At 36.0% G+C, this 15,493-nt stretch overlaps 1 protein-coding gene across 9 annotated transcripts in view; it reads right to left on the bottom strand.

Annotated features, from left to right (window-relative positions):
• Positions 1-15,493, bottom strand: part of DMD (dystrophin) — a 1,316,184-nt gene that overhangs the window by 901,808 nt on the left and 398,883 nt on the right. For all 9 annotated transcript variants that reach the window (XM_026096811.2, XM_064497835.1, XM_064497804.1 and 6 more), the window contains exon 7: positions 5,555-5,673. In XM_026096811.2, coding sequence (XP_025952596.2) covers positions 5,555-5,673 — 119 coding nt within the window. The remainder of the gene's footprint in view (positions 1-5,554; positions 5,674-15,493) is intronic.

Below are 15,493 nucleotides of genomic sequence, written 5' to 3'. Positions count from 1 at the left end.
GGAGGAAATGCAAGATGTTATAGCATATAGTATCAACAGAACTATTGCAAAAATTTCCTAGCAAAATTGGTGGAGTATTAAACGAAACATTTGCTGCAACTGCCTGGGTTTCGCTGAGCTATTGAGATTAGGTGCCAGAGGCAACAACCATCATAGTTCACAGGTAAAACTAAATATGCATGCAATAACGTTTAATTATTACATGCTGCTGAGCATAAGACATTTGTTTGCTGTATACTTGTCTTACACTGTGTTTGGGGGTATTTGAAAAGATGCTGTGAATAAGAAAGAGGTCCCCTCTCTGACAGGGCTAAGGCCAGACCTATTGTCCACTTTGTATCAAGAGTTATGTACAGAGGCAAACAGATAATTAATTACACTTCACTAGAGTTACATTTTGCTTTTCTGCTAACACAGGCTCATAAAATTTGACAATCAACAGACCAAATGATTACATTTGAGGTTTTCTCCATTTCTATGACATTTGCAAATGCCTTCCAGGAGCCTACACAAGCTCAGAAAGATATGAAAGCCCAGATCTTGGAGCATTACATTTTATTTGTTAACTTCAAAGACTGTAGACTCCACTCCCGTATGGAGTGGATTGTTGTAACAGCACAGTATTACTTTTTAGTAGGGTGTACTGGACACTGAACAAGCAACACAGTAGTGCTTAGTACATTTTCTGAGGTTTATATGTGAGGACCAGAACATGTTCCTCCACAACTGCAATAGAGAAGAGATCCAGAAGAACCAGTTAACTATTAAAAGATGTAACCACAGGTATTAGGTGTTATTAAAAGACACAGATTAATCTTCACAGCTAGATCAATTTTTCAAACATACATATATATATATTTATATGAGTTATAATTACGAACGCTGACATCGTTTGGTTTATTCTCTTAAGATCTTTCAAGTTCTTTGCTGAAAGTAGCTAAAAGTTAACACATACCAAAAAAGACTGCAGATATCTCCATCCCCTCTCTCATGCCTCAGATATAACAGTAACTTAGAATAATAAGCAAAGAACATAGGGAGCTGAAGACCTTTCCCTTCAAGTTAATAATCTTTAGAAGAAAACCATTCACAGAAGGTCCTATTAACTGTATCTAAAACACTCTAACCTGAAGAGAAGAGTTGGGCATTAATAACCTGAGTTATTTATACTGAAAATAACTGACGAAAATCTTTTCAAAGGTCAGCAACACAAATTTAAATACCAGAACTCCACAACAGTCGCCATGAAGGTGCGCAAAACTTGTTCAACTTTTTCCCAAGTTAGTTGCCCAAGAGAATGAGTCTTTTTTCTTTTAAAGAAATCACATAAAAATAAGAAAATCACATTAAACACATTACTACAGAAAAATTTTTCCATGTGCCAGCTCTACCATTCAAAGCTGAACAAAAACTGCTATATTAAAGTGACTTGTTTTGGCAATGTTAATTGCATGGTATTTTGAGTGGAATGGAATGTAACATGACTGGATGCTCACAAATATTAATCCTGAACATGCAAAGGGAAGTAACTATATTTTTCTTCTTAAAGAATCACAAAAAGTATTAACAGGATTTTAAACATCTCAGCCGCATAATTAAGTGTCTTACAACAAAAGATCACTGTGAGTTATGTAGGCATTCTTTGGCCCCAAAAGTTCAATTTGCTAGAACATTTTTACTTTAGAATCCTGCCCACAAATCTCTTGGTCTTAATTAATTCTTCTAAAGCGCAGTTTCTACCATCCTCCTGTTTCCCTCACAATTTCTTATTTTTCCTGGTTGTCCTTCCTTACTACTACAGTGAGCACAGGATATATGTAAGTCTGCTTATGCTTCGCTCACTGCTAAGATTTAGTCAAAAAGAAAGAGTTGAAACTTCCACAGCTCTTCCAAGAAAGAAAAGAGGGAGGAAGGAAATCTGCCCCCTCTCCATGGTCTTCCACAGTCACTGCTGCACCTTTCAACATCAGGAAAAAATTTACAACCATGTATCTTTAAAATTTTGGCTCTGGAACAGGGCCAGCACTCTCACTTACGCTATCTGTACAGAAAAAGGAAAAGGCTACCTGGTACATCTATCTTCTTCTTGCAGACAAGTTCATTTGCTTTAAACTTATCCCCACATTATGAAAATTATGATCGCAGAATAGTTCTGTATAACATATGCAGCATAAAATAAATCATCTACTTTGGGAATTAATATCAAATGTAGCATCTTAAGGTAACTCTGGATTAATCATAACTTTTTCTTAAAACTAATTTTATTTAGAGGAATGTTATAAGCAAAAACATATAGCTTGCCATTTTAAGAAGAAAGTTAATAAGGTGAAGTTACTTACTCTGTGAAGACATTTTAATTATCAAGCTTCATAGAAAAATTAAGCCAACAAATCAAAACAGGAACAAAATAATTTTGTCAAACATCAGGACTTGTGCATACAATAATAATTTCTTGAAAGGGTAAAAGGGCACAGAAATAGCCTTTTACAGGAGATGCATAGTTTTTTGCTCCATATTTTAAGATGCACGCATCATCAGTATAACTGCAAGTGGATAATGTAGGTTTCATTAAGTACTTGCTTAAAATAAAGCAAACTAATGTACAAACACTGACCAGTACAAAACCTAGAACTGCCTGCTTTAAGTAGAATTTTTATATCTGTAGTGTATCCTAAAGCAACCCCAAACATACCTATCACCAATAAAACAGAAAAAGCATTCCTACCAGTCAATACAAATGAAGAAAATAATAATCATTTCTGTGCAAACCAAAATATAGAAGTTTTTCCACTTAGACAAATGTATTTCTTAGACAAACAGAACACCACTTTTACAGAAAATTCTTAAACATACTTTATATCTTAACCAATTTGGTAACTGAAATGGAGATGAAAATCTAAAACAATGTTTTAGTAGCTACTCATGATCCACAACTTGGAAACAAACTTACAACTTCATATATAACCTAGCGAGCTAACATTTGGCTGTACGAAAACATTTACTTTTCAAAATATAATGTAATGTTTTATCACTGAATGTACGCCTCCTTTTTTGTTGTTACTAATACTTTGTGGGTGCTTTGTAGGTCTTTTTGAACAAACAGCCAGAAAATTGACTGTTGTCACACAGTAAGTTAAGAGAATTTTGAGTATCTAACTAGGAGAGGTGGCAAATATACAAAATAAAATTACAGAAAAAGGATGCTGCAACATTCAAACAGGGTTCCTCATTTACTGATACGCTGGTAATTCTACTTACCAGTCTAGGGACAAATCTGTTATCACTTTCAAGACAGATCTCTTTTCTCCTGAAAGTTACCTACAACTGTCATCCAGCACAAGGTAGAAGGGAGGTAAGTATAGTTCAACTGATTTAAAATCAGAGATGGTCAAAAAGATTTTCAAAAATGCACTGAACTGGTAGGTGGAGATACTAAGTTTACTTTACAAATAACAGGATCAAATGGATTTTAATAAATAGGTAACCATCAGGTATTGGCAAACCAAACTGTTGCACTTAAACCAATTCATTATAAACAGGTGCAGAATTCATTATTCTTTTTAAAATGTTTGCCGTTCTTTATTTGGAGAGGAGAAAAAAAATAGGTGGCAAGCTCCACAATTCTACAATATTAAATAGCAAATAATTATAGCACGCATTTGGAAAACCACCAATGTTGGAGAGTTTTTCAGCTGTTGGCTAAACAACTGCAAATAAATGTCTTTGCCAAAACCAGAATAAAACGTCTAATTAAAAAATGATCTGTGCAACCAGAAAATAACCTATTCAGTAACGTATTTCAAGAAGAAAGATCAACCAAATATAGCAAAGACTGCGGCTATATCTATTCAGTTGCACAATCAAGTTTTCAATTCCAAGCTCATTCAGAGCCTACAAGCTGCATCTCATGCTTTAGCGCATACCAAGCCTGTTCCTACTTTGATGGTCCGCAACAGTTCAGTGCTTGAAATGGAAGGTGATGTACTAGCAAACACTTCCTTACTGTTTTTACTGCCTACTTCTTCCGCAAGTTCCAGTGCAAAAACCTAATACCTTGCTGGTATAAGTGGAACTGTTTGACTCCACACCAGAATGAAACACAGGAGACGTTCACTAAGTTTTCACCATTGAGGTGGCAAGTCCCTGTCATCTTTGACTCTCGAGTCTTAGCTGCTGCTCCAAATGTGAGAACTGCCTAAGATGTGATGTTTCTCTTCTAATTCCAGGCAGTGCAAAACATCACTGTCTTAAAATTAAACCATCTTCTCTAACAGTTTTTCACTTTACAAAGCAGTAGGGTTATGTGCTCAGTCACAGGAGCAGAGAACTTCATGATGTTCAACTACAGCATAAGCAGACAGGTTTTTCCTGTAATTACCCTATGTAAATGTAACAGATACATGGGTATTAGCGCAATCTTAACATATACCCTGTTACAGTTAAACATTAAGAGACCTGATGCTAGGTTTTAGACTCATTCATACATTTTGTTAAATCCTGGCTCTTCCTATCGAAAATTCATCTTGAGGTCAGCCACTGACTACTAACATAACAAACCTATGAAGAGACTGCATTCATTATTGGTGTAATAGGCAAATTGGTAGGAACCTGAATGAAAACATAGCATATAGATCTCAGTGTGGAAAAAGATGGTGGATATAAAAAAGGCCTACCTACAAAGTAAATACAACAGCTGTTCAACAGCTATATATAATAATGTTTATAATAATATATATAATAATGTTTTGGAAATGTTTTGTCTCTGACAGTAATTATTTAGCCTCTCAGAAATAAAGGAAGTAGCGCACAGGATATACAGAAATAGACAAAATTAACAAGATTATGTGAAAAACGAGGACCCTTCCAAACATGAGTGCATAAGGAAGTAAAGAGAGAACAGAAATTTCCAAAATCTCTCATAATGAGATTCAGCTTAACTCAGCAAATATCAATGATAGGAAATACTACAGGTTTGGGCCAATGATGATACTTAACCCAAAATTTACATCTAGAACAATTAAGAGCTAAAATGAGGTAATATAAAACAGGTAAATCTATTAAATGTGAGAATAAATAATAAGTAATATACAATGAGTCCTGTCATCCTAACAAAATCTCAGTATATAGAAGATATAAAAGCAGTATTTTTAAGATACAAGTACCTACAGTTGAAATTCACATTTTGGATATATAATAAAAGGCAATTCAAACTCATGCTCTCTCTTGAAGATATAAAAGCTGCAGATATGCTAAATCTTTAAGACATATATCAGCCAGTTATTGAGACAGCTTACATTCAGTGCACACATATTAAAACTCTGGCCCCAAAGCTGAAATAAGCTGCTGTAGGGTCTGTATATATATATAAGAAATTCTTATGCTATTTCAATAGTGAGCGTTAACATTAAAACATAAATAACTGAAGGATTTTGCTTCAGTGTATGACTTCTTTCAAAATGTTAAGTTCTTGTGCAAAGAGCTAAAATTCATTTATAACCAAAAGCATGGAAAAATTGATTTTTCATCTAGAGAAAAGAACATAATTGATACTAACCTTCAGGATCAAGAAGTTTTTCTATGCCCAAGTGTTGCCTGGCTACATTGAATGCATGGTCTAATCGTTGTACAGGTGACTGTTGAGAAGCAACAGTGTTCCAGTCAAATAGGTCTGGCCTAAAGCAAACATAAAAGGAACAGTCAATTTCTTTTTTGTCCGCATTACATTTAATTATATTTTTCTACTACTATCCATCAGGATCAGTGACTACTTTTCTATTTTTTTTTTAAAGCCAAAGAACTTGTTGAATCAACACTGGAACTGAAGAAGCTTGGTATCTAATGGATTTACATGCTATACTCATCCGTATCCAGCACTACCACATAACCATATTTCTTCATCCTCAGTAAGTCTCACAGGCCTATAACCTCACTCCTCAAAATCTCCTATTTTCACTCACGATCCTCTGGTCCTGCCACTACCCAAGAAGCCCAGAGCAGGCTTGCTTGCTCTCTTTCACTCCTGAATCCTGCCTGGGTAAGAAGGGTAACGTGCCATGGCCGCGCACACCGGGATGGGCTCGTGACAGGCCAAGCAGGACAGACACCCGCTGAGTTCATTTTGCTGCCTTCCTTCGCTCTCCAGCCAGCAGTTTTTCACTACAGTTCTAAGAACGTAATTGCTGCTGAGATTTCCAGCACTCACATCTGACTGAAATCGGTCAACAGGTTCAGGGAGTTATAACCTGGGGACACAAGAAGCATAACTGCACACGCCACTTTTCTTAGGAAAACCTTTAGAAAAAGGCATACTTTTCAGATGAGTATGGAAGTGTAGTCCCATCATAGGTTTTAACTGACATGTGTAAAAGCCTAGACCACAATTTAAACGCTTTTATAGGAAAAGGCCAAACCAACAAAATTAAGAAATCAGAATTTGTTATCAGGCATTCTGGGGAAAGAAAATTTTAATCAGGTATTCTGTAACGTGCACATAATAATATGAAGGAAAACAACTACACTATGTTATCTGGACACTGTTCTAAATCAAAAAAAATTTAAACATGTAATTTTACTTACAGATAAATTAAGTATGTTATCTACATACGTAATTGAAATGTTGCAATTAGTTATGAAAGATTTACTTACACTTTTAGTAATTTTCAAAGTTCATTTTAAACACTCTCTCCCATAGTTATAATTGATGGCAAAAATGTTGACTGCATCATACTGCAATAACTTCCAGATAGCAAAGGAAAAATGCTGTATGTGGTAGTAATTTTCCAGTTAGAAACCTTTGCTCTCTGGTTTCTTCTGAAGAGAGGGGAGTGATTTACATAGTAAAAATTAAGTTATAAACTATATTGCTTCTCTTTGCAGAGTTTCTGAAATGTTGATTAAGAATAGCAGTATGGCCCTTAGTTTCTCCTTACCATATGCAGAAAGACATCAAAATATTAAATTTTGCTGGGAGTAGGAGGTGGAAGGCAGAAGGAACTTAAGAGGTCATTAGCTCTGTTTCTAGTAATGAGTGTAAGAAGTCTGTGAGCTGATAGACTGTGGTTTATGTACTAAAATACAGGCATTTTCAAAATACAGATTATGTCTACCCAGTTTTTTTTTTCCTTTCGCCTACATCTTACTCTACAGGTATAAGCAAATTCTTTATTCTCTCCAAATGTAACACTGGCTTACATCTAGCACAGAATGCATAAGCTCATAAAATAAATTTAGCAAAGGCAACATTATAGTAATAACAGAGCTATATTATGACTTTCTTAAAAACTTTACAAGAAAGTCTTGCTCAAAATAAATGTTTAGAGACTATGGTGTGAAAAGATTAATCACAGAGACAGAAGTTTTTAGGATGAGGAAAGAATAACATTCGAAGGACCTCCTCTTTGGCCTGAAATATTTTTGCAGTGATTTGGTTTGAAGTCCTAATCACATGTGTTGCTCTGAGTAGCACACTGACTATACACAATCGTGGCTGTTTTGGTGATGTAAGATTTTATGTATAGGAATATGCTTTCTCCTAACCAGTCAGGACTCCACTGGGGAAAATAACATTAAGGACTGTTCATTGAATGATGACCACAGATATTCAATCTCACCCATCTTCTCAACTGCATGATACAGGAAGCAAATCTGAAGTTAATGGGTCTAGCTAGGCCAAAACTATTACCATCCCACCTCAATATAAGGCACACAGAGGACAAAAATATTTGTTGTTCTTTTTAAACCCCTCAAACACTCTTACATGCAAAAGTTTCAGTAAGAAGAAAGTTTTGGATAATGTCATATTATAGAACACCTTGGTTGCATTTGCGTGCTTAGTAGCTCTACTGCATATGTGTCTGTGTATAGCATACATAACATATACAGCATCTGTCTTTCATACTTATTATAGATGGCAAGGATTGGAACTCTCTGAGAGACAAGTGTAAAAGATAAGTAGTAAGAGCTCTTCCATAAAGTGTTGACTGCTTTCTTATGAATTTTCTTCATATTGTAAACATAAAATGAAAAAAGAGTGTCAGTTCCAAGCCAACTCAAAAGCACATAGCCATTTACTGCATCTCAGCTCTGAGGGCACTAACTTAATCAAAAACAAAACAAAAAACTCCACCAACCCATTTGAAAGCTCTCCCTATTCCAATAGCAATTTAACTCTCCAGATTTTCCCTTTGTTAAAAAAAAAGTACTCAAGTACGTACACACACACTTCAGTGACCCCATCTCTAGAACATGAGTATCATAATGGCAGTTTGAAATGTCAGCTTCTCGGTATGATGTCTCTTCAGATGTCTGGCTGTGTATATTTAAGGGGCGATACTGCCAGGTACTATCGCTGAAGAGATTGCAGCATAAAAGATTTTAAGGACTGTGGTACATGGTGAAAAGCTTTTAAAAATCCCTGAAACATCGAAACGGAATTTCACCTAACAACTGCTAAGGAGTTCTAAACATAGGCGTAAGCAGGTGTGAAGTGGCGGAGAAAAGATATCAAAGGGAATACTGATTCTCAACCTTTGATGTGCGTTCTCCGTATTGTTCAAATGGTACAAAGGGAGAGGAGATCTTAAGTGTGCAGCTTGGTTCATCTCTGATAGGGAGTAAAGCTTCAGCAGACGTAAGTAGCAGAGTTCACTCCTCTTCCTGAAAACCTAAGAGCAGACCCATGTTCAAAAGAGTCAGGAGTAGCTAGGACATATTGAGCTCCAGCAACCCACTAACTGATTAGCTAAAGCAGCATTGACCTTTTTGTAGTTTATAACAACATTGTGGAGAGCCAAAATTGAAAGGATCAGTGTTTCAACTGGAAATTTTATACTGTAAAAATCAGAAGTTACATTGAGTATCAGGTAATTTTTGTTCTTGAAGTTCTTTCCTATAACTAAACAGAAAGAAAAAAAAAAGAAGAAAACAAAACTGATATTTTCCAAAGCATATTTGCAAGGAAAATACCTGGTCATTACATATAAAAGGGAACAGTTTTTTTGTATTACAATTACATGACCTATGGGGTCAGTACATGAGTCAAGGTGAGAAGCAAATCTGGAGGAGTACTATAAGGCCAAGAAAATCCAGCCATGCCTCTATGGAGGAAATTAAAGTCATGGATAAAACCAATCACAACCACCACAAAAGCAACAGGCTACTATCAGATTTAAAGCAAGCAATGAAACAAAACTCAGGGGCAGCTGATGACCATGTTCGGTAACTTCACCCCAACACAGCTCTATCCTCCTAGTATCAGCCCTGGCAGTCAGGCAGACTTCTAAGAGCAGCACAGATTCCTGAAAGCCAACTATGATTCTTCCTCAGAGACCACTACTAAATCTTTGTCAAAAATCGAAAGCTAATTCTAAACCTATAATAAAAAATTAGTGCAGATACAGAAATTAAGAAAGAAAAAAAGCTGTTTATAAACAGTGAAGAAGAAAACAGGATTTCTGGAAGCCTGCTTCTTTACCTACTTCAAACATGCTCATTCATTCAAATAAAGTTTTTCCATATGAACAGGAAATTAATAATTCCTCTAAGATGTGTATGGCAGTGAGTCCTGGAGAGGTGATGAATTCTGCTACGATGTAAAGAAAAGTAAGGAAAACAAAGTAGAATGAAGCTGGTCAGACATACTGCACACTTGAAACATTAAGTCATCTAATAACAGTACTAATTTTAATGCATAATACATATCTCCATTTCTAGATTAAGAAAAAAATGCTAAATCAGAGGGACTGCGGGGGGGGGGGAGAAAAATCAGAATTTGCATAATCAATAAGGCTCCCCCCACCATACTTGAAAGGGAGAATTTTGAAGGAAGGCAGTGAAACATTTTGCAGATTGTTTCACATCACAGTATTTTGCTGTAGTCCTATTATTTTCATTTCTTTAGCATTTCTGAAGTGAAGCGTATCACCAGCCTTTAAATAGGCAACCTTTATAACTTCTACATAGCTTTCAGTAAAAAAAAACTATACAATGGTAACTATGAACATTATAAAAAACACCATCCATGTATAACAGGCCATTTCCTTAAGCAGTTATAACATCTATCTTAGGTTATAATGGGCTCCAACAAAGTAATTCAGCAAAAAAGCAACTTACAGATTTAATTCACAAAAATTAAGTGCAAGGGGAGAGGAGCCACATTCATATCATAAAAGTAATTGCCTCCTTTTTAAGAGAAGAGTTGTTTTTTCATCACTGAACTAGCTCTGTCTATACAGGAAAATTTGCTGGTACCTCCAGCTTTCTCACAGTTAAAACAAACCAGCAGCCAGTAACATAAAGTTGTAGGTAATCCAGTGACCTGTCAAAATAAAAATATTCTTATACACCTTCACACTATCATCTTCTGCTTTCCCTTTAGCTTACTAAAGCACCCTTTTGCTTCTCCTACCCAGGCCTTTTTTTTTTTTAAATGCAGTTTTCTTTCTCCCCTCCACAATCTGCAATCCTGAAGCAGAGACAGCTGCAGTGAAGTGCTGATTTCTAAGGCAGTCACCTGGTCTAAGGTCAAGCATTTTAAAGAAGCAAGAAGGGAGCTAATAAGTGCTTCTTGCTCCCACTTGAAAATCTTGATTAAAGGGCCAGAAATAGCCTGGGTAAAGTTAGAGGAAAGAGGAAAAGATCTTTCTGAGACCCACACGGAGCAAAAGGACTACCAGAAGTTAACAGGGAAAGTTCTCTGTGATCTAGAGTCTGAAGTAAGGACAGCTTTAACAGTAGCAGGGCTGACTTCTCTTCCTTACCACAACAGTTTATTTTGTGATATTCCTAGGAAGATGGTGCCACCTCAGAGCTGTTGTCTTGTTTATTCAGTACAATGTAGAACACACTGTCCATGGAAACATATCCCAAGTTTATCTTTCTGTTCCAAAAATCTGTATTGGGCTCACTGATGTGCCCTTGCAGCTTTGTAAAGTATCCCAAGCTCTCACACTCACTATTAAAAGGAAAGCAATAGCTGTTGAGCATAAGCATCCATAGAGAGAAGGTAATTATACAAATGGGAATAAAGTATCTACTCCAAGTAGGTTCTTGAAAAATGACCAGAGAAAGGGCATTAGAAATATCTGATCAAAACAAAACTGTCAGGCACAAGCAAGAGAAGGCTGTGTTAAAAGACTACGGGAGATGATGCTTCCCAGTGAGAGTACTGCTCTTACAGCCTATTATGTCAACATATTCAGTGGTTCATGCAAGTCTCTTACTTTCTTTTAATTGCTTCAAGGCACTGAGAATTTTCATCCACATATGAATTCCACACTGATCTCTGAACCTATTCAAAACAAAACAAAACAACCTATCCCAGAAAATATTATGTGTAAGAAATTAAAGTATCACCAGTTAAAGGACAGGGATTAATTTTGTTCTGCTTTATTTTTAAGAGTTGTAGCTATTTAATTATTATCAATGTAAAAAGACCTATACTAGATCACATCAGTGGTTCACATATAGCCAGTATCCTCTCCTTGAAAATAACATTTAACCCTTCCACCTATCAGGAGCTTAGGGAGTTTCTGCGTTGGAGTATTTGTGTTTGGGCAGGTATGCTGTCACAGGACTTCAGCAAGGTTATCTTAATCTGTCTTAATTTTTTTCCCCTCCATTCTTGAGTTTCTTGCATCTTACCCCTGAACAAAGATGACTTAGCACTACCTAAGATGTTTTTGGTGGGCAGATACCTAAAATATAACAGTGCTACAAACAAAAGAGAGATCAAGGTATAACAACTTTCCAATGTATTTATTCCTTGACAGTGAGGAATGGACCATGGTGAATATAGTGTTTTCTGTCATGTAGTGTCTATCCTTAAAGATTTCACACCATCACTGTGTCTTGATACTTGTTGGTGAAACAGATAAATACTATTTAGCAACTGAATCCATAAGGAAATGGTATACATAGAAAACACATAGACATAATGTAAAAGAGGTTGGGTTTTGTTTTTGTTTTGTTTTGTTTTGAGAGACGGAATATGCAGAGTTAGTAGCAATTACAAAGTGTTAACATCAAATTTATATTTCTTCTTGATTTTATCTCCCATCCTTATCTAGTCAGTCAACTTCCTCTTGATACTCTTCTCCCTTCCCTCACCCTGAAGCCAAAAGGGACTGTCCACAGACAAAGCTACTGCAACAAAAATGTAACAGAGTCTGTAAACTGAGGCTGAACATGAAAGCTGCTTGAAGGATAAATCAAAGATGCAAAAACTACTGTAAACATAGCATATACTGTTATTTATTTTAAATTTTATTTGTATTTCCTTCAAAATTATTTGCCATTATCTGTTGTGAGTTGTAAAACACTTCAGCTTGCAAAAGAACTATTTTATTTCTTTGAAAGTACATTAAAACAGCATGCCTAAAATTTTTTCTGCTTACTGTAATGTTTTCTGGAAGTAGAATGGGAATTAAATCTATTTCCAGTAAATTACAATTTAAAAATTTGAGCACTCAGCTAAAATTTCAGCTGTGGTAATATACGGAACACAGTGTAACTAACATATCTTTTGATACAGTTATTAAAAAAAGACTTGAAACGTTTTAAAGAAAAAAAGAACTAATTGTAAAAATACTAGTGTGATTTAGATATATGGTAGAACTAACCACAGAATGTAGTAACTGATCTCAACAGGTTAGTACTTTATGTCAAAACCCATTCTTAATATTATACCATAATAATATGAGAAAGCACTGCTTTTATAAGCAAATTCAATAGGACCAAGTTTAGAAAAGAAAATAACTATGTATTGTGAAAGACTGACTCCTGTTGACATCAGAAAAAAATTACTTTCATGCTACTAGGAAAACTTCCCTCCCTTTAAAGGAGCCTAAATAATATGGAAATTTTTGGCTAGTATAAATATTCTTTCAGAATTGGTATTTTTGTTTGTTTTGTTGGTTGTTTTTTTTAGTAGCAGATAGTCTAGGAACAATGCTAATGTTTGCAAAAAGTACACATGCTAGCACCAGGACCACCATCTGAGTTCATTATCATATCAGGTTTTCCAGCTATGGCCAACCTTTTCCTGACTGACTCTGCTTCCTTAGTTGCTTTCTTTTCCAGAAAGCAACTAAATGTGATGAAGACCGAGCACACATGTTGCAGACTGAGGGTCAAAATGGACATCTCTTTGGCTAAACTGAGAGCTGAACTCAAAACTTCAGCATCAAAAGCAGAAGCTACTGTTTGCACTAAAGACTATTTTTCAGTTAAGTCATGAAAATCTGTTAAGAAAGTATCCAAATGCATTAATTGCTTTCCCCTCAAATAGCAAAAAACTCAGATTCTTGTATAAACTTTGATCTAAAACAAACTGTAAGATGTTGTATGTATAAGAAGGATATGCATGCCTGTTACAAAGTTACCTAGCAGTAGTCTTAGATGTGTTACTAGTGAATTTTTCTACAAATGAATTATAAATATTTCAAACAAGTATTTGCAATGCTTTTGCTCAATTAAAAACAACCTTTTGATGTGCCAAGTGAAGAGCATTACTAGTCATACAATATCACCATGTTGATTCTCCATCTCAGTAGTAGCCAAATGTAGTGGTTACTGTATATTTACCAAAATAAAATCAATATATCTAAAAACATCATGTTATAATTATGGTCACTATGTATTTTATCTGCCTGTTAATAAGCTTTTTTATTATAGGATTAAGTGTTTGATTCCTCGTAGCAACTTATCCCCAAAAGCAATCACCATCATGAAAGTAGGGCAGCTTTGGAGATGCAGCGAATGCTGAAAGAGAAGCATGAAGTACTCATATCTGTATAAGTCCAGTTAAGGATGAAGTTTTCCAAGCCCATTAATCCAGCATAGACTGGCGTTTCCACTTAGAGAAGCAGCCTCAGGATGCAGTTTAACATTTTATTTAATATGGTGTAACTGCGGACTCCACTGACAAGAAGCGGTATCACTCTCTCCCTCCCTTTCTGCTCTTCATTCCTCCAGCTTACCAAGGCCTAAGTGCATGCTCTCACTATATATTTCCCTTGCATTGGATCATGGGGACTGCACAGCAACAGAAAGTCAATCTGATCTGACAGAAAGGTGGCTCACCAGAACAAATAAAATACCAGATACTCATGTTTTCAGTGGATCAGCTTGCCAAACCAACTGTCCTAGTACCATTATTACTAGTTCTGAGAGGCACAAGAGAAAAGAGGTACTGATGACAGGAAATTTTAGTTTTATTCTTATTTAGTGCCCCAAACACAGTTGTCCTGATACCTGCATAAACACTCACGTCAACATCACGAAGGCATAAGTGGACCAGGCCTGAGCGCACCAATGGCAGAATAACAGCAGGATGGAGGTGCCACTTGCTAACATTGTAAGTACCAAATGCAGATGAAAGACTGCATTAGGACCTTTTACAGTATAATAAATTCTTCTTTAAAATTGTGCCTCACTCCTACCATTACAACTAAACAATATTTGTAAATTGAAAGTTCCTGGACCTTAATTCGGTCAGGTCTATTCAGTGATCTCAGGCACACACAGCCTCAAAAAATGTCTTCAGAGAAAGAGATGCCTAAGATTACACTGTGACTGGGATGGAGATGTAAGGCATGGGTGGCCACTGTAAAAGGCTGGATGACTGCCAGCGTTAGCCTTAGGACTATTACAGTTAAGGACTTTATCAGACAGTTTCATTTATAAACAGTTACATAAGCCAGTGACAATTTTGGAGAGAACCACCTGCATCTGTTTGCTGCAGAAGTTGGAAGACATACATTGTCTCAGTCAGTGTTTTAGAAGTACTCTGCCTGATTTTGAACATTTAATGCAACCAAGAATAAAAACAAAAAAAAATTATTGCTTGACTTGTACTGTTATCTTGTAAAACTCTGTAATCTCTTACTAAATCAAAAGCACCCATTTATCTATTCAAAAACTCAATTCTCGCTAATAATTAAGAGCAGTCAGCCACCTTTCAGGACAAATCCCTTTAAGAGAGAAGTATAGAAGGTGGAGAAGACAGATCAGGGGCTTAAAACATTAGAAAATAAGTATTGTTTTAAAACCAACAGTGGCAGGAACCCTACCAACTAGGCCTTTAAGACAGACTGCCTACACCTTCCCCTTAAGCCAAGTACACAGAACTACCAAAGGACTTTGAAAGCTTTTTTTTCTTTTCTGTTTTTTTTTCTTTTTAAACAGCATAGACTAGAACAAGATAACTTGAGAGAGTGAGAAAACTCAAATCAGCTGGAGAATAACATGAAAAGTCTTGAAAACAAGTCCACCTTTTCCTGCTGTGTCCTTTCAAGGCAAAGCCTTACTTTCAATCCAGCAACCCTCAGTGACTTTCAACAAACACTACACTGTCTGTTTCTAGGTTCCTACAGAAAAACCTCCTGTTCCTTCAGGACAACCTCAAAGGCTAACTTCAAATCTATTTCTTGCTCTTCTCAAGAGGTTTCCACACCTGTACTCTTCCTTCAGACCATCTGTTTGCTATACATCAAAT

This window comes from Dromaius novaehollandiae, chromosome 1 (genome assembly GCF_036370855.1).
Source record: "Dromaius novaehollandiae isolate bDroNov1 chromosome 1, bDroNov1.hap1, whole genome shotgun sequence".
NCBI lineage: Eukaryota > Metazoa > Chordata > Aves > Casuariiformes > Dromaiidae > Dromaius > Dromaius novaehollandiae.
The sequence above is the reverse complement of the archived record's forward strand: the minus strand, read 5'-3'. Positions and strand labels throughout refer to the sequence as shown.